Source organism: Meles meles, chromosome 5 (assembly GCF_922984935.1).
Source record: "Meles meles chromosome 5, mMelMel3.1 paternal haplotype, whole genome shotgun sequence".
NCBI classification, from domain to species: Eukaryota; Metazoa; Chordata; class Mammalia; order Carnivora; family Mustelidae; genus Meles; species Meles meles.
In genome coordinates, this window is record NC_060070.1 from 143,562,603 (window position 1) to 143,582,509 (window position 19,907).

The following is a 19,907-nucleotide window of genomic DNA, read 5'->3' on the forward strand; positions in this document are numbered from 1 at the left end:
CTTTCTGCAAAACAATTATTTCTGGAGCTAAACTGAGATGAAGCAGATAGTGGGTCTCAATTCTTCAACCTTAAAGCAGACACTAGGGTCATAAAGACATGGAGTCTTGAAATGTTCTCTCGTTCTGTGGAAGCCCAGAGAACCGAGCGGCAGGGCAGGCAAGACTTTCCAATTACTCTTCCTTTGAGTCTTGCAAAATGGTTTCCTTTCAAAGGTCCGCCTTGCAGCACAGTAATTGCTAGATGTTTTTGAGGGGCCATTGCCAGGACATCCGTTAAAAAAAAAAAAAAACACACCAGGACGCCTGGTAAATGTATCTATGAGTGGAAAGCCCTTTTGTAGTGTTGATTGACATCTGCCTTTCAACCTGTATCTATCAAGTATGCCTGATACAGGCTCACTCCCCAAACAGGTGGAAATACCTCTAACTAATCACCTCTCCTGTTTGCCTTTCCTCTGACATCCCGACACGATCAGCTTTGACAGAAATCACACCATCACCCAAATATTCTCTCCATGTTTGATTCCAGCTATGAAAGTTCAGGATGAGCTGGAAAATGCAAGCCTAGTTTGAAGTAGGGGAGAAATCTACTGGCACAGAATTAAAGCTATACTGTTTATTGAGGTTATGCAAATAGCTTGTTGTACTTAGATCTCTGAGCCTGGCTTTTTCCCTTTTCTTTTCTTTCTTTCTTTTTTTTTTTTCTTTTTAATGAGGACAGTTCTTCGAGCAATTCCCAAACTAAGGCACGAGAAAACTTTCTCAGTCTTTATGATGCTTTCATCAGATAAGCAATATAAAATATCTTCCAGAATACCCTGTCTTCTCAGACCTTAGAGTTTGTTCTTGGGAAGTTGGAGATAAACGAAGATGGCCTTAATAAATCTATCTAACATTGTAAATACAGTGTTTCTGGTTATTTTTCCCCTTGAGGCAATAAGCCAGTTATCACCAGTGATTCAGATATTCTGGCCTTTCTCAAAATTGTCACTGCAGCAAGAATATCATAACTTAGCAAACTGTTAGACAAAATCAGAATAATGCTTTTTAGTAGTTACGCCATAAATAAAAATCAGCTGCCTTCTGGAAGTACCTGTAACACGCCTTCAAACGGATATTGAATTTGGACTAAAAAGAATCCCTTGAAGAGGGAAATGTTTCCCTTCTCAAAGTGGATTTCCAGGGGCACCTGCCTGGCTCACTCGATGGAGTGTGCAACTGTTGATCTTGAAGTTGTGAGTTGGAGCCCCACGTTGGGGGTAGTGTGTACTTAATTTTTAAAATATTGTAATAAATAAAAAGTGAAATTCCAAGGAGAGCGTTCAAACCTGACTTTTGGCAGCCATTAAGAAGCAAATGTGGAAGAGTTGGGTTTGGGCAAGGAATGTCTGGGGGGGGGGGTTGTTTTATGGGGAGGTTTGTTTGCTGTTGAGGTTTAGAGGTGCCTGTTCCCATCTCCTGTAGAGCCGTTAGACCCTTACACTAGTTTGCTAGAGCTGCCGGAATGAAGTACCACAGACGGGGTGGCTTAAACAATAGAAATGTACTTTCTCCCACTTGTGGAAGCTGGAAGTGGGAAATCAAGATGGCGGTTGATTTCTTCTAAAGCTTCTCTCCTCGGCTTATGGAAGGCGGGCATCTCCCTGTGTCTTCTCATGATCTTCCCTCATACACGTCTGTGTCCTTTTGGGTTAGCGTCCACCCTAGTAACCTCATTTTAACTTAATTACCTCTTTTAAGACCTTACCTCCAGGAGTGCCTGGGTGGCTCAGTGGGTTAAGCCTCTGCCTTCGGCTCAGGTCATGATCCCAGGGTCCTGGGATTGAGCCCCGCATCAGGCTCTCTGTTCAGCAGGGAGCCTGCTTCCCCCTCTCTCTCTGCCTGCCTCTCTGCCTGCTTGTGATCTCTCTGTCAAATAATTAAATAAAATCTTAAAAAAAAAAAAAAGACCTTACCTCCAAATACAGACGTGTCCTGAGGTACCAGGGGTTAGGACTTAAACATCTGAATTTGTGAAGGACACAGTTCAGCCGCTAACAACCCTGAGTCAGGGTCTCCCTGCCAAATCCCTAAGATGTTTTCTTTTGAATGGTTCTAAGGGTAAACAAGAAAGCAGAAAGGTATTCTTGAATTTTCCACAAGACCTGGCTAGCTTCTGCAGCAACCTTTTTTGTTTTTTCCTCCTTCAATATGAACACATTTAAAAAGTGTATATCCCAGCTAGGAAATCTCTCTCCCTGTGTTTGCATATAAGTGATAGGAAGGAGCTGGTCGGTGAACCTGGTCAATCAGAGGCTTCACTGGCAGATACTCTAAGATCACCCCCGCTCCGTCTGCTGAGCACCCAACATACCCAGCTCTGTACCAGGTGCTGACATGTCCTCTCATTTACTTCTAACAGTCTTGTGAAGTAGGGACCATTCCCAAGACTATTTTGCAGAGGAGACCATGGAATCACATGTGTGGAAAGGCCTAATACCCTGGCCAGCAAGGACTTGAACCCCGGTAGTCTCATTCCAGACCTGAACCCTTAATGTCTTCACAATACCTTTCCCTAGTCTTGCTGGCAGAAAATAAACTTGTGTTTGGGGAGCAAACCATATTTTCCTGAGCACCCAACACACAGAATTTTCTCGGGGCTTCTTAGAAGATCTGGGTTCTAGCTTCAGCTAAGCCAACGCTTGCTAGCTAATCTTGTCTCCTAGTTATGTGAGATGGGGGAATTGGATCCCATCCATGCTTCTGAAACTTTCAGACTGAGATTCATAATGAGAAATACATTGTACTGTGTGGTTCAGTACACACATGCACACACACCAGTACATGCACGCACACACATGGCCACACACCCGTGCAAACACACCAGTATACACGCACACATGCGGGGGCCGTGTAACAAACAAATGTTCACGAATCACACACCCACATGAAATATATGTGAATGACACTCTGGTCGTTTCTCTTCTTTTTCAGTTACTTTTGGAAACACTGATTGTGACCTACTCCAGTGGGTGGGTCAAAAAGCTGAACTAGATGACCCAATTTGGACTTCTATAATCCTAAAATCCTGTTAGCCTAGGTGGATATTTCCTTGGAGCCTCTCTTATCTTGAATGCACAGACAGTATTTGAGTGTTACTTATTAGAAAAAGGACAGCCCTTTTGCCTCCAGTCTGAGCGAACTGCATAATAGTAATAATAATCATATCCGTTTATTGTGTACCTCCCATGTGCCAGAGGCTTAAAATGCTGTATCTCCTGTAGCTATGGGCTATAGGTATTACTATATGTGTGTGTGTGTGTGTGTGTGTGTGTGTGTGTGTGTATATGCTAGAGTAATGGATGGTGTTCCAGTCACCTCTTTACTTCAGCTCATATAATTTTGAAAATTGTTTTTTATATAACTAAGGAAGTTAGTTTTTGAATTAATTAATCAGAAGCCAGAGTAACCAGTAGTCGTTGGCCAAGTTCATGGGGCATAATGTAGAAAGCCAAACCAGACCCAGGTTAACAGTAAATATTATAAGCAAATCCATTTTCTTGAAAAGAGCCTCATGGAAGATTTCCAGTTTTTCACATGGATTATGGGAACTGTGGCCAAACCGAGGACCCCCCCTCACATCGGTTCCCACAGGAACAAGAACACACCTTTTGACTAACCTCTCACCCACCCTGGTTTTAGACCCATGTCATTCCAGCATGTTATCTGTGCGTTCCATTTGGAAATATGACTGACCATGCTCCGTGTCCCTGTGGTCCCTTCCGGATTCTCTAAAACAGGGGCTGTCTCATAGGGCTAGGTTTCGTCCATGTCTCCAGCAGACAGTTGTAATAATGTTAAGAATATGCACCATTTTCATACTTCTGAGAATGAAAATACAGTATTCCCCTAACAACAACAACAGCCCATCCTATTCTGGAAGCCCCTGACAGATAGATGACAGGTCCCAAGCACTCCCGCTGAGGCCATGCTGGATAGAGGCCTGAGCTTCTGTTCTGCCCTTGGTCACAGTGCTCAATGTTTGCTTGCAGAAGGACGTGGCTGCACTTCTGAAACCGATATCAGAAAAGATTCAGGAAATCCAGACTTTCCGAGAGAGAAACCGGGGGAGTAAAATGTTCAATCATCTTTCAGCCGTCAGCGAAAGCATCCCTGCCCTCGGCTGGATAGCTGTGGTGAGTCCGTCTGCGCGCAGTGGCACCCCATTCCAAAGGGCCGTGTTTCGGAGAACTTCTAGCTACCTTCGGGCTCCTTCTTCTGTCTGTTACACTGCAGGGAATTCCTCTCACGGTGAATGCCCCAGACCTTTCTTACCATGTTACAGTTCAGGACTTTGTGTTCTGAGATGTGGAAATGTCTCACCCCACCCCTTTACAGAGCAAAATGTTTGCCTCCTGACTTTCACTTAATATTTCCATGGCTTTTCTTCATCTTGAAGGCATGTTCTTTCTTATCCTATTTTTCTTTTTCCTTCTATGCTTGGGTGATGGTCCTGTTCTCTCAGTCCCCTAAGCCCGGTCCTTATGTCAAGGAGATGAATGACGCCGCCACCTTTTACACTAACAGGGTCCTAAAGGACTACAAACACAGGTACGTACCTTCCTTTACTAGCCAGATTCTCAGATGCTTGCTTGTCAGACATGTGTCCCAAAGCTTCATGTAGTTCACCCGATTCCTTTCAAAGGTGAGTTTATGGTAAATGTTAAGGAAATATCCCATCTTTGCAGCTAAAGCCAAGTGGGAAGTGAGGTCCGTTATCCAGATAATGTATGTGCGTTAGAAAGTCTGGCTCAGTTCTCTTGTGATGATAAACTCCCTACTTGAGTCCGTGTCGCCCCGTGTTTGTTTCCGCAACAGCCAGAAAGCTCTGTGATGGCTCGTGAGGGACCCGCCCTAGAGGGTCACAACTCTTTATGCTGCCCAAGACAGAGTTGGTGAGTGAGCAGAGAGAAGAAAGGAGAAATCAGGAAATGAAGTGTAAATGAGCAACAGAAAGGAGATGTGACAATTAACCAGGCCACTGGGAGGGAGACCAGCGAGTGCGTTAAGACGAAATACCATTGGGGTGGACAGAGAGACGTCTATAAAAAAAAGCAGTGCCGCTGAGTCCAAACTAAGCTGGAGAACCAGCTTAAAAAGACATCGCATTCTACAGTACGAATAATAGATCCTAGAGACACTTAAACTGGTGGAAAGGAAAATGGGATCGAGTGGAGACCTATGCTATGTGTCTCAACTACTCAGGGGATGTCATGGGATTTCTTCCCCTCTCCTACATAATGTCATGGCTGGCCCTGTGAACACCTAGCTAAATGTGATGTGACTGATGGCTAGTCACTCTGGGCAGGAATGGGGCGGAAATAAAAGCAATAAAGTTCCATTCCCTGGGCGCCGGGCTCAAGAGTGGATCCCCTTTTGAGCCCTTGGGTGGCAGAAGCGGAAGTGCTCCTGGTCCAGCAAATGCACGGGCTCCTGCATCTCACTCGCTGGCCCAGGTTGAAGGAAACTTGAGGACCAGGTCATTGACCAATATTACATATTCAAAATTTTGCATAACTATTTCTCTTTTAGGTTATGTTTTGTTTTATTTTTTTAAAGATTTTATTTATTTATTTGAAAGACAGAGATCACAAGTAGGCAGAGAGGCAGATAGAGAGAGAGGGGGTGGGGGAAGCAGGCTCCCCGCTGAGCAGAGAGCCTGATTCAGGACTCGATCCCAGGACCCTAAGATCATGACCTGAGCCGAAGGCAGGGGCTTAACCCACTGAGCCTCCCAGGCGCCCCTAGGTTATGTTTTATTTTAATAAACACTGAGTAGATGTGAAAGAATATTTGTAAAATATACAAAAGATACCACTGCAATGCAAAAAAGACTTCTATGCCCACCACTCAGTTTAAGAAATATGTACTGATATATTTTTTAAATATTTTATTTACTTGACAGAGAGAAATCACAACCAGGCAGAGAGGCAGTCAGAGAGAGAGAAGGAAGCAGGCTCCCCGCGGAGCAGAGAGCCCAATGCGGGGCTCGATCCCAGTACCCTGGGATCATGACCTGAGCCAAAGGCAGAGGCTTTAACCCACTGAGCCACCCGGGCGCCCCTGTACTGATATTTTTTACTGCAAAAACCAGACACACTCAGCAGTTCTACTCCCAGGTGTATTTCCAAAAGAAATGAAACATGTTCACACAAAACCTTGTACACAAATGTTCCTAACAGCTTTATTTATGATAGCCAAAAAGTGGAAACAATCCAACTGTTAGTCAACTGGCAACAGATAAAATGTATATCCATAAAATGGTATGTTATTCAGTCATTAAGAAAATGAAGTATTGATACAAGAGCAGCATGGATGCACCTCAAAATATCCTAAGTAAAAGAAGTCAGATGCAAAAAAAACCACATATTGAATGATTTCATTTACACAAAATTCCAGAACAGGCAAATCCGAGAGACAGAAAGTAGCTTAGCACCTGTCTGGGGCTGGGAAAGTTTGGGGAAAATGTGAAGTAACAGCTAATGGATATGAGATTTCTTTTTTTTGAGGCGATGTAATGTTGTAAAATTGACCGGTGATGGTTGTTTGGTTCTGTTGACCTAATCTATTGGATTATACACTTTAAATGGGTGAATTGTATGGGATTTGAATTATATCTCAATAAAACTATTATTAAAACAAATAAACAAACAAACAACAACCAAAAAAACCACAGCCACAGTGCTGAGCTCCCCTCCTAGAGTGCAGTCATTCTGTGTTTGGGAAACGGGTGTTTGAGTGGTTGTGCCCAGCGCTACAACTCCATGTTGAATTAGGGACTTGGTGTTCCCTGTTTGTAGGAAATATTCTCCTTGCATCAGCACCCTCCTTACCACTCTAAAATTCTCTAATTTCATGACTCTCTTGGCCAAATAATTCAGTCAGATTATTAGAAAACCAGCCAAAGGACTTTTTTTTTTTTTCCAATGCCATTCTCCTTTCTGAAAGCACATTGCTTTTCATTTTGCATCAGAAACAGTACAGAAGGAAATGGCTTCCCTCCCTGTTTATCTCCCTGTTGGAGCATGGCCTGAATTGTTGGGTCCGCTCCCAGTGGTCCTCTCTGCCCCACACCTGGAGCTCAGGGAGGACACTTGTCTCATCTCAGGAGAGACCTGGGTCACTGGCCTGTCGGGTCCTTTTCAGAATTGGTTCACGGGGACTGAACCAGAAGGACAATTGGCCCAGGGTCCTCCAGGGCCTTAGTTACTGGATTACCATGTTCCCACCAATCTTTTTTAAATTTGATTTTCAATCCTAACTCTACTCTCTTCCGCCCTCTTTTACAACAAAGTGATTTGCGCCACGTGGACTGGGTGAAGTCGTATTTGAGCATTTGGAGTGAACTGCAAGCGTACATCAAGGAACACCACACCACAGGCCTTACTTGGAGCAAAACCGTAAGTGCCATGCCCTCTGCTGCTCAGGGAAAGAAACTCCGTAGAAATATTCATTCCTGGTAGCCTGGAAATGTCACAGCTTAGAATTTACCTCAAGGAAAGCGTAAGATAAAATAGGTATGTAGAAACTATGCAAGGGTCATTGGTCATGGAGCAATCTGGGGATTACCTACAGGACAGCAGAAAGAAGGTGGTTAAGTCATCCATGGTAAGAACCCAACATTCTTCAGCCATTGAAGGTAACATATAGGACAGGCACCTGGCTAGCTCAGACAGTAGAATCAGTAGACTCTCGATCTTGGGCTCATGAGTCTAAGCCCTGTGTTGGGTGTGGAGATTACTTAAGTAAATAAACATTTAAAATCTAACATATATGATGTCTACATGGGAAATGATTTACAGTTTTATAGAACACTTCTGTCTCTTAACATGTGAAAAGTATTCAAATTTTTTTTCTATTTTATTTCGTTTCTTATAAAATTCTGGCTGAGACCCACTGAACTGATTTCATGACCCAACACATGGTACATTTTTAAAAACATATTATAAAACATAAATGGCATATTTATACATGTGTGTATCTATTTTACATAAAATAGAATCCTTGGAGCAGGCATTGGGTGGCGTGGATTGCCATAGTAGTGGCAGCTGTTATGTATGGAGCACATGTTATGCTAATGGGAGAATACTATTTAAAATGGCGCTTGAAAAAATAAAATAAAATAGTAATTGTAGGGGCACCTAGGTAGCTCAGTCAGCTAAGCATCCGACTCTAATTTTGGCTCAGGTCGTGATCTCAGGGTGGTGGGATCGATCACCGTGTCGTGCTCTGAGCTGGGCGTGGAGCCTGCTTAGTTAAGGTTCTCTCTCTCCTCTGCCCCTCTCCCCCTGTGCACCTGTGTGTGCACACAGGTGCTCTCTCTTTCTCTCCCTCAAAAATAAATAAAGAAAGAAATGAAATGAAAATTGTTATAAACCAGAACACTTCTTTAATGGGAAGGTTGTGGCCAGATATTAAAAGTGTAGAAGGATTATGGTAAGAAACTGTTGGTTCAGAGAACATCCTATATGTAAAATCGTTTTTTAAAATAAATATTTTATTTATTTATTTGACAGAAAGAGACAGTGAAAGAGGGAACACAAGCAGGGGGAGTGGGAGAGGGAGAAGCAGGCTCCCTGCAGGGAGCCCAGTATGGGGCTGGATCCCAAGGACCTAGGATCATGACCTGAGCCAAAGGCAGATGCTTAATGACTAAACCATCCAGGTGCCCCTGCAAAATACTTTAACAAGCTTTAAGACATACGTATAGAAATACATTTCCTAATATTTTAGTCCTCTTCTTCTAAGGTTTGGGGTAAAAAAAAAATCCATGTATTACAAGTATATTATAAAACCAAAGATTTTGGGATGCCCGGGTGGCTCAGTCAGTTAAACATCCATCTTCAGCTCAAGTCATGATCTCTGGGTCCTGGGATCAAGCCCACATTGGGCTCCCTGCTCCACGGGGAGCCTGCTTCTCCCTTCCCCTCACCTCCTCCCCCTGCTTGCTCTCTCTCTCTCTCTTTCTGACAGACAAATGAAATCCTGAACAACAAAAAAAAAGTTTTTAATTTAATTTTATTTTTTTTTAAGTTTTTAATTTTAAATCCAAATGACTAAAAACTATTTAAAAGTTTCCATAGTCCGAAGTAAGCTCGGACAGACCGTAGTCTGTCAACACAGCGGCAAAGCGCACGATAAACGTCTACAGGCAGAATCACAGCATTCTTGCGAGGGCCGTTAGGATGCTCTGATCAGATGGCCTTTGGGAAGAAAAAATAAGTAGGAATAACTTCATGTCTTCGCCCGCTGATCACAGCCGCACAGACAGAATGTATTTATGAGACGACAGGGATCCGAGAGGACGTAGCAAGATGGGGTGTCGGCGCTCACGGTACCACCATGCTCAGAAGGTTGAAGAGACACGTTCCATTGTAAGGGACACAGTCAGAAAGCTTAGGGTGACCTAACATCTCCAGTGTTTGGAGTAACCCTTGTATTTTCTCCATTTTCAATCAGATGTTGAGGGTTGAGCCCTCTGGGGGTTTGGGGGGCCCAGCAGCAGGCTGCTCGAGGCTCTGGGCTCTCAGAAGTCATCGCTCCCCCTGAGTTCGCGGCTGGGACCGGCCTTGCCAGCTCCCACCTTCTGACACTCACCCTCCGACCACAGCTGTGTCAGGCAACTGTTGTTCCCTTCAGTTGTCAGGGCGAAATGTCAGACTTGGAGGCTGGCGATTCTTGGGGCCCGAGCCCGGAGCGAGGGTCTGGGCACAAGTGTGCGGGCACGGGGGGCGAGCAGCAGCTGTGGCTCATCTCTGTAGAACGTCCTGTGACGTTTACTGCGGGAAATGACATCTCGTTTCTGCACACTGTCCCTTACCAGGACCGTGATCCAGAAGGACCCGGCCAGAAGCAACTTGCAGTTCTCCGTTTAATTACTGGCGACCCTTTACAATATTAATTCCGTGGTGTCCTCAGCGCCGCGTCTCACACGCACTTTGTCGAATAAATCGGCCCTTTGGCAGGAGCCCAGGGGAGACCCTGTTACTTGTCATCCCTTGCAGTTGGTCAGATTTATAATACGCTGGCAGTTCCTGTAGGTCAGATAACAAGCGCTGAACAGCCAAGGCCTTGTCTTTACACTGAAAACTACCAAAATAACTGATTTTTTTTCTATGAATTGGCCAGATCGACAGGGAGACAGTTATTGTGTTCTGTGTGGCTCTGGCCAGGAAGAGGTCATGGAAAGGATTCCGTGAATCAGACAAAACGTGTTTGTCTTGTTAACTTTCTGGTATTAAACATGTTGACTTCTTTCTGTCCTTTCGTAGGTCTCCCTGGGTTCCTTTGACTTTGGGAACCGCTGGGGTGTAATGAGTCGTAGAGAGGAATAAAAGTGCGCATAAGTGACCGTGCACAAAGCCTTATGTAACGGGGACAGGACTCCTTCTGTTAGGAATGTGCCTTTAACCCATCTGTGCTCTACCCCAGTTGCCAGGCGTCGAACCTCCAGAAAAACACATGTAGTTGGGAGTGTCACAGTGACAGAAAAGGGGGTTTTTATTTTTCTCAAAGCAAAACACTTTTTTTCACTCCCTTTTCCGGGGGCTGAGCTTTCTCTTCGGCCTCTTCCTCAGCGTCAAGGCCAAACGTCCGTTGACAAAACACAAGCGTAACAGTTCGCTGTGAGCAAATTAAAACTCAGCCAGAGGGCATTCTGACTTATAAATAATGTAGGCCCTGTCGCGTGTCATTAAATATGTATGTCTTGTAAGTTTTCCTGTCTTCTGGCCTCTCTGGCTCCCTCTTGATTCTTACAGAAGGAAACTGTTCTCAATCTTTTATATCAAAATTTTCATCTAGCGCTTGTATCCAGCCTGTGCCTTAGGTTTATTGATCAAAGGGAGTTGGTAGTGTCATTCACGGTGTGTCACTCGCCTGGGTCACAGAGCTCCTTGATCTCTGCCCGGGGCTCCGGGCCGCGGAGAGTGGCTCCTTCCAGCCTACCTGACCACAGCTGTGTTCAGTCGACTTAATTGCTCCTGGGTTTTTAGCTCCCTTTTGGGGCTTTGGGTAACCAATTACTTTTGTTCTCCTACGGAGAAGATCCAGACTGCTCTGAGGGAGTCAGGAGTATCATTGACTAACAAAGTCGTTCCAAATGCACAGATAATGAAGGAAGCCAGGCACTGGCTTTGAACAGCCTCAGAGAAACTAGTAATTAAACAAACATAGCTTAAGCACCTACCATGACCCAGGTTCCAGGCAAGGTGCCGAGAATGCAGAAGTGGATATAAGACGCCGTCGACACCGTTCCTGTCCCCTGAAACTCACATTCTTGCTGAAGAACATATGAACAAATGCAGCCCCACTAGAAGTAAGCACGAAGCATGGCGCTCACACAGAACGTCGGGGGAGCAGAATTCAGGCCCCACCCCAGGTCCCCCGAATCAGAACCTGCATTTAACCAGATTGCCCCAGGTGACTTACCTGCGTGTTAAGATTTGAAAACCACTGCTGTAGTGTATTCGAGTTGGACCCAAGGCGTCCAACTGGAGGGAGACTCAGGGGAGATCTTTCATTTTTACTCTTCCATTTATTTAGCAACTCATTTACTTAATAGCCATGTATTGGCTACCTACCAGGGACAAGGCACACACCAGACATTCTATTTATGCTACAGTCTCTGCTGTCAAGCGGCAGGTTCCCATTATTATGTAAAAATAAATAACAATAATATAAGGCTCTGTTGGAAATTAAACCTTGCTAATTAGACTTCCTGGGTGGGAGGAATGGACAACAAAAGGGCTGACTTTTGGTTTGGGTCTTGAAGGGTGAGTAGGAGTTCGCAGAGCCCTAGAAAGACAGTAAAGGAAAGGGCAGTTCTTAACAGGGAATTTGGCATATGTGCATAGGACATGAACAAAATACTTTGAGAGAAAACCTGTGAATTTTGCAGAGCTGAACATGGCAAGAGTTGAGGCCAGAAAGGCAGGTGGGGGCCAGGTGGTGAAGTCTGTCTGCATGTCTTAACCCTAAGAAGATAGGTCCATAGGTAGTATGCAGGGTTTTTTCCTTCACCACAGGTTTTTGAGCAAAAAGCAAGCACACCATAGATGGTGATTTAGGAGTTGTGCAAGATAGATGGGAAAGATAAGAGATCAGACGCCCTGATCCATGTTGGGAAGCTTTAACGGATGGCTGGGGCTGTGGCAATCACTTTGTGACCTGGTGAGTGGGGGCAGAAATGCAAAGAAAGAGGTGAGTGAACATCAAGTTGAGGACAAAGCTGAGAGAGAGAGATATCAAACCTAAACACCAAGTTTCCAATCTGGAAATCTGGGAGAATCCTAGCAACATTAGTACAGACGGGGAAATCCATGGGAGGACCCAAGAGAGGAGCAAGCAACCTTGACAGGAGCCTTCACTGTGCTGTCTTTTCAGGGCAGGTGAGATGCTCTGCATGGAGGGGTGTAGCGGGCAGGTGGAGTCACTAAGCAGGGGTAGGGTCTGAGGACCACAGATAAATGGATGCAGGGACCAAAAAAAGAGGACCTGATGGAGGAGAAACTCTGAGGGGCAGCATTGTCTGGGGACATGGGAAGAGTAAGGACTGGGAAGAGGCAGCCATCATCCACCTCATTGGTGGCCTTCATCTTATTATTTTATTGAAGTGTAGTTGACACACAGTCCTCTGTTGGTTTTGGGTGTACAACACAGTCATTCAGTGTTTATGTACATTGGGAAGTGATCACCGCCATGTCCAGTGACCACCTGCCGTTCACTCTGTGGGAACCCACTCTGTGGGTTAGTGACCGTATTCCCTGCTTTGCTTTTCATTCCCAAGACTGACTTGTTTTATAACCGGAAGCCCGTACCCCCTAGTCCCCTTCACTCGTTCTGCTGATCTCGTGCCCACACCCATCAGTTTCTTCTGTGTGTATGTATTTTATTTTATTTTATTTATTGTTTTCTGTATTTATGAATCTGTTTCTTTTGGTTTGTTCCTTATATTCCACATGTGAGTGAGATCATATGGTATTTTTCTTTCTCTGTCTGACTTACTTCATTTAGTTAAATACCATCTAGGTCCATCCATGTTGTTGCAAATGGAAAGCTCTCATTTTTTTATGGCTCAGTGATATTCCTGTGTGTCTGTGTGTGTGTGTGTACCACACATTCCTCATCCATTTGTCTACCAGGGGACAGTCAGGTTGCTTCCATATCTTGGCTATCCTTGAGAACACGGCAGTGAACCAGTGATCTCTAGAAAACAGCTTCCGGGGGTTGGAGGTAGCTTCAGTTTTATAGAAGGAAGGAGTATGCTTGACTTTGTGTTATGATCTCTGGGTCATTTATAGACCAGTTGTCTGATTGGATGAGTTATTTCTTCTAACTTCAATCTCTGCCTTTTGAAGCTTGGGGATTATTTGAGGATTTTATTTGTACTTGAGCTGTATCTTTGGTGGAGTAAGTATAGGTCAAAAATAAACATCTACAGCGGTGCCTGGGCTGCTCAGGCAAGTGTCCGACTCTTGATCTTAGCTCAGGTTTTGCTCTCAGGGTCATGAGATCAAGCCCCATATTGGTCTCCACGCTGGGTGTGGAGCCTACTTAAATAAAAAAAAATAAAATAAGTAAGTAAATATCTACAATTTCATACTCAGTGGCTCAGAGTCAGCTACACTATGACGCTCTAAGTGTTTTATATTTAAAACCATGTTTAGTATGTCAAATATCTGAGTTTTATTAGTGGTTAATAAGACTATATAAATTTTTTAGAGTTTTAAATTTTTCCCCTTCCTAAATCAAGAGTAGTAGCTTTTAAAAGTGCCAACCTTAACGATCAAGATTATTTTAGGGGTGCCCAGGTGGCTCAGTGAGTTAAGCATCTGCCTTTAGTTCAGATCTTGATCCTGGGGCCTTGGGATCAAAACCCACATGGGGCTCCCTTCTCAGCAGAGAGCCTGCTTCTCCCTCTCCCTCTGCAGCTCCCCCTGTTTGTGCTCTCTCTCTCTCTGTCAAATAAATAAATAAAATCTTTAAAATTAATTAATTAGTTAAAATTTTAAAAGGTTATTTTAAACGAGCACTTTTTCTAACAAGAACTTGGAACGCTCTTAACCTGAGCTCCCCACAGACCTCTTCCCAGACCTGAGCACCAAGTAAACTTCTCTGTGAATTTTGGAGCCAAAAGTTACTCTTCGTGTGTTTCAATGATAAAGTTCAGGAGAGCTTCTATTTTTTTTTTTTAAACTCTTTCATAGAGCCAAATGTCAATCATCTTTCTAACAGCCCTTATTTCCCTCACCCCATCATTTACCAAACATATAATATATGCTTGATATAGAAATATAAGAAGTTTATATAAATTTAAGAAATTTAAGAAATATAAGAAGTTATAAGAAATATAATCATTTCATTAAGACCCTAACATCTAAAAGAAAAGCAAACACTTTAATTCGATGAGAGTTCAGACCTAGGATTTTCTGGCCAAGTGAAATAGTTGAACAGATAATTCAAGCCACATGTCACTCTCGGTCTTCCTATAACTATTGGCTATCTATAGTTTGCCTCTTTGATGGGTATACTCTGCTATCTTTAACTCTGGAAAATTTTCCCATGGAAAATTTATCTTTCCTTTTTTTTTTTTTAATGAGAAATTATATTTTCAAGCTGCCAGTGCTGGCAAACAAGAAGACAAGACAATCTGGAAATGCCAGATTTGTTCCAGATAGCAGTAGCAAAGCAAGGGCAAACTAATAATTAAGGCTACTTACCAAGACAATTTATGCAAAATAGCTGCATCACTCGAGCAAATTAGATGGTATGCTCAATAGATCCTTCTAGACTTTGCTGCTCTGAAGGGTTGGTCTGCTTTCACTAAGCATTTCTGCTTGGCACGTATAAAACAGATATCATCACCTTTTTGCAGGGCCACATCCAGATACGTAAGTTAGGAGAACAACAGGCATAAAAACCATAAGCTACTGGTTTCCACAAACTAATATAGACTCTGCATGTTATTCCCAGGCTGTGTTCCAACTTAATGCTGTTACTCCAAGAAAGGGACTTTCTTGTTCTGTTTCTTCTTCATCGGCTTCCATAGCTCACATCCCTCCAGGTCGTCAAAGGAATGATGAGAGATCCCGTGAGGTTGGAAGGGTGGGCAAGACGGAGACCATCAGAAGTCATTGACGAAACCATGCGATGTATTTTCATGACCCTTCCTCTTGTGCTTCTTGAGATGAGGGTGTTTGGAACCTTGCCTCCTCAGAAAAGTGATCAAAACAGGCCCCACATTTCCTTCAGAATTGTGGGACCATCTTTGTATTTCATGCCTAAAATTCAAGTAGTGTTCTGTTACCAAAGAGGAAATAGGAAATAGTCCCAAAATTGACTTTTTAAACAGTTATTAATAAACATATGCTTAAAATATTATACAGCACTTCATTGTAATATTTTTAACTGTTTTCTTGGAAGCGTCCCCAGAAACTTTGTTTTCATTGGCAGAAGAAGTCTCAGAATTATAGGAAGTGATAAAAATAAGAAAATAGAGGCGAAAGTCATAATTCCCTTTGGTTTCTACTTATGTTGTGCAGGATGATCATCTGTTAGTTTATGTGCAATCTTTTTTCTTGATTATAGTTGTCTGCCAGTAAAAGCATGATATAAATATGAAAGTAAAATTCACAAGCACTTATAGAAATTGACACATTTGGAAATGTATCAATTTCACCAAGTTCTTGATCAAAGTACATCTTGCAAAAAAATAGAAAGAAATTAGGTTTGATTCTAAAATATAAACAAACCCTAAATCATGAATTTGTGAAGTATTTTTTTGCGGCAAGAACAGTTGGTCATGTGTATAGAAAGTCTTTAGTTCTGAAACAGGTAGTCCCTTCATTTAACCCCTCCCTCCTATTGTGGTATATGAGTTGCTCTTCACCCTTGTATCTTATTTTATTTTATTAAGATTTTATTTATTTATTTTAGAGAGAGAGAGATCAAGGGCACAAGCAGCGGGGGAGGAGCAGAGGGAGAAGCAGACTCCCCCCTGAGCAGGGAGCCCAACATGGCTCTATCCCAGAACCCCAAGGTCATGACCAGATGCTTAACCGACCGAGCCACCCAGGTACCCCATCGCCTTTGAATTTTACATGCTATATTAGGAAATTAACAAACAGCATTTGACCAAAAATTTCAGTTGTAAAACAGTTTGAATTCCCGCAACTGTAGCACGTTAATGTAAGCGTGTTTGTGACTGAAATGGCTTTGTGATTTTTAAACTGCTCCTGAAATGTGTAATTAAGCACATGTACATTGTCACTGCTACCTAGAGGTCACTAACTGTAAGCCAGGGGATGAACGGGTCAGATTGGCTCCAGGGTGGGCAGCTAGAGAAAGAATCTGACCAAGAATGAGAAGGCAGCTGTGTGTCAGTGTGAAGGGGACCCGGGGTGGGGGCCATAAGGAAAGGATGGCTGGCGGTGGGGAGGGGGACATAAATAGTACCGCTGCATGGCAGATGTTTCATTTTGTAGCTTTATCTGTGATCTTCACAAATACTTGGCCAGACAGGTGGCTCAAAGTATTACTGTCACTAAGCTAGTTTCATGGAGGAGACATTGTAGCAGAAACTCTGTTGTATGGGACACAGTCCACTGGTTCCAAGAGTCTGTTGCATGCTTTTTTTAAAAACTGGTAAAAACACAGGCCAAGCTGTAGGTTGGCGGACCTATTCTTAAAGGTGGATGTTATCCGCTTTAATGTTATCTGCATGTGCGTTTCTCCCTCGGCATCTCTCTTTATAGGACCCCATGCTCTCCCACACATTGGATGGTGCAGCCCAGTCATAGGCCACGACAGCCCTTCTCTGGCTCCCCTAACCACACTGTTCGGGGGAGAGTCGGTCATGCCCTCATTTGTGCCTTCACGCCCCAGTTCCTGTTACGCATGGCCTGTATCAAGCTGCGTCGTCTGTGATTACTTACTTGTGCATGTGACCCCCCTGCTAGATTACGTGTTTCTTAGTAACAGGGAGGGTGCATGCTGACTTCACCGTATACCTAGTTCCTTGCAAGGAGGCACTCGGGAAATGTGTGCTGAGTGGACTGACAGATGAGGCTACTCAGCCTAATTCACTTTCAATCTGTCCGTTACAGAGTTAGGTTCTGTGGAGACCAAATCATCTGCTGCCATTATTGTTGGCTTTGAAAAATCTTAGAATTTAAAGTGTAGGATTTGGGGGCGCCTGGGTGGCTCAGTGGATTAAGCCGCTGCCTTCGGCTCAGGTCATGATCTCAGGGTCCTGGGATCGAGCCCCGCATCGGGCTCTCTGCTCCGCAGGGAGCCTGCTTCCTCCTCTCTCTCTCTGCCTGCCTCTCTGCCTACTTGTGATCTCTCTCTCTGTCAAATAAATAAATAAATAAATCTTTAAAAAAAAAAAAAGTGTAGGATTTGAAAATTTCCAAATTCGTTATTTTAAATAAATTATTTCTTTTTTTATTTTTAAAGGTTTTATTTATTTATTTGAGAGAGAGAGAAAAAACATGAGTAGGGGGAGGGGCAGAGGGAGAAGCGGGCTCCTTGCTTAGCAGAGAGCCCAATGCAGGACTCAATCCCAGGACCCTGAGATCGTGACCTGAGCCGAAGGCAGATTCCTAACCAACTGAGCCACCCTGGCATCCCCAAGCAAATCAATTATTAAGCAGAGAAATCTTAAATGGAAAACTTAGGGCTAAGAGACAGACAAACAGAGATGATGTTGGTGGGTTTTTTGCCCCATTAGACCCACTTTCTACAAATTCAGCAAAATGGATAATCGGAGTGGAGTCTTTTTTGTAAGTTCGATCCAAAGCTAGACTATAACCTAACTAACTAGATCACTACGGCAATGGTTTGTCATTGGGGATAAAAATGGGTTGTTAATGACATCCGTAATGGCCACCAGCAAAACAATAAGGAGGTTTCGTTTAAGAACCAGAAGTAGTTTCTTCTGCAGAATAAAATCTAAATTCTAAAGTAATAAAATGATTAGTAGCTAATTTCAAGTAACATTTAATGAAAAAAATGCAGTGTATATTAGTACATAACTATATATATGGCATATATATCCAAAACATTACAAGCCTTCCACATGCTGCATACAATGGCTTCATTATTTTATAGTTTGTATATTTAAAATCAGAGGAGGCAGCTGTTCCCAAGACAGTTGAAATTAATTTAGAGGAAGAGATTCACAGATAGTCTTTGTCCATCCCCCCAAAAAAGTATAAATCAAACATCTGCTCTCAAAATTAATTTTTTTAAGATTTTATTTATTTATTTGACAGACAGAGATCACAAGTAGGCAAAGAGGCAGGCAGAGAGAGAGGAGGAAGCAGGCTCCCCGCGAGCAGGGAGCCGGATGCGGAGCTCGATCCCAGGACCCGGGATCATGACCTGAGCCGAAGGCAGAGGCTTTACCACTGAGCCACCCAGGCGCCCCAAATTAATCTTGATAGTCTCCAAAACCAGCACTTGTAGGTTTTGTGCTGCGCTCTTGCTGCGACAGAAGCGAACTTTTGCACCTTGAATATGGCCATTTAAAGTCACAAATATGCTGCTTTTCTTTTTTTTTTTTTTAAGTTGCAGGTCATTGTTAACAACGACTTTAGTAAAATGTGTTTTCGTTTGTTTCCAGTCTGGGGCTCTAAGTTATTTGAGACTTGGTTCATCAACATATCAAAATAGTATTTTTTTTTAAAGATTTTATTTACTTTAGAGACGGAGTGAGCGAGTGGGGGGAGGAGCAGAGAGAGAGGTCAGGTCCCCATTCCCAGAAAAGCTTGACCATTAGGCCAGGAACCAAGATGTGGGTTCGAATTCCCCATTAATGGAACCAGGTACTCAGGAAAGATGAATAAGGCAAGAGGCCAGTTTCTCGAACCAAGGGCACAGAGTCATAACAGACTCGTACCAAGAATGACTTGATGCTGAGATGTAGGTTTCAACACCCAAGACTTCCTGTGTCTCCATAGGATATGGGGTCCTGGTTCCAGAGTTGGCTGCAGGAGCTCGGCCAGCCACTGGGGCATTAGAGGAACAGAGCAAGGCACAGTGGAGATAAAAATTAACCCGGTTATGACAACCCCCCATACTTCCGTCATGTGTCTTCAAGCCAAAGCCCCAAGAGCAGCGCACTGCATATGCACTGAGGTAGCCTGTGTCTCTGGCTCTCTAATGACGCTAGTGACTTTTTTCTTTAACCCTGAAAAGACTATACAGGATTTTGCTGAAGCAGACTTTGGAATCAAGCAGATATGTGCTCGAATTCTGTCTCTGCCATTTACTGTTGGGTCAGTCTTCCTCGTTTCCTGCTTTGTCTTCAGTTAAATAGGGATTTCAAGGCAGTCCTAGTCATATTATTATGAGAACTAAGATTAATCTCAGCACGTAGCCTGGAATGATTCTTCCCACACTTGACTGCCTATTGGGATCACCTTGGGAGCTTCCAACGGTACAGATGCAGGTGTCGCACCTTCCCAGAGCGCGTCTCTGGGATGAGGGCTGGGCTTTCGAATTTCTAACGAATCCTCTGAATGATTCTAATGTTCCCACAGGTTTGGGAGCCTCTGTCATACAGCCTGTCCTATACTGAGCATTAAATATCTGTTAAATGAATGGAAACAATCAGCACTTGGCACGCACTAGACTCTCCAGAATTCTTGGCTTCCTTCCCTTCCCCGACCATCTTCCCTCTCTTTCCACTTGGGACGCCTGAAGATTCGTGCTGGGCTGTGATTCCAGTGGGTGTGGCTGGCCCTCGGGAGAATGCCGATGTCTCTGGTACCCTGTGCTGGGATATCCAGGGCGGGGAGGAGAAGAGGAGGAAGAGGCAAAGACAGGTTGCCCTGCAAGGGACAGCCCCCGGAGTCCTGTCAAG

The 19,907-nt window shown here is 43.7% G+C and overlaps 1 protein-coding gene across 1 annotated transcript in view; it reads left to right on the top strand.

Annotated features, from left to right (window-relative positions):
• Nucleotides 1–19,907, top strand: part of CAP2 (cyclase associated actin cytoskeleton regulatory protein 2) — a 125,656-nt gene that overhangs the window by 91,816 nt on the left and 13,933 nt on the right. Inside the window, exons 5-7 of the mRNA XM_046004064.1 lie at nucleotides 4,033–4,176; nucleotides 4,506–4,591; nucleotides 7,335–7,440. Of these exons, the coding sequence (XP_045860020.1) occupies nucleotides 4,033–4,176; nucleotides 4,506–4,591; nucleotides 7,335–7,440 (336 nt within the window). The remainder of the gene's footprint in view (nucleotides 1–4,032; nucleotides 4,177–4,505; nucleotides 4,592–7,334; nucleotides 7,441–19,907) is intronic.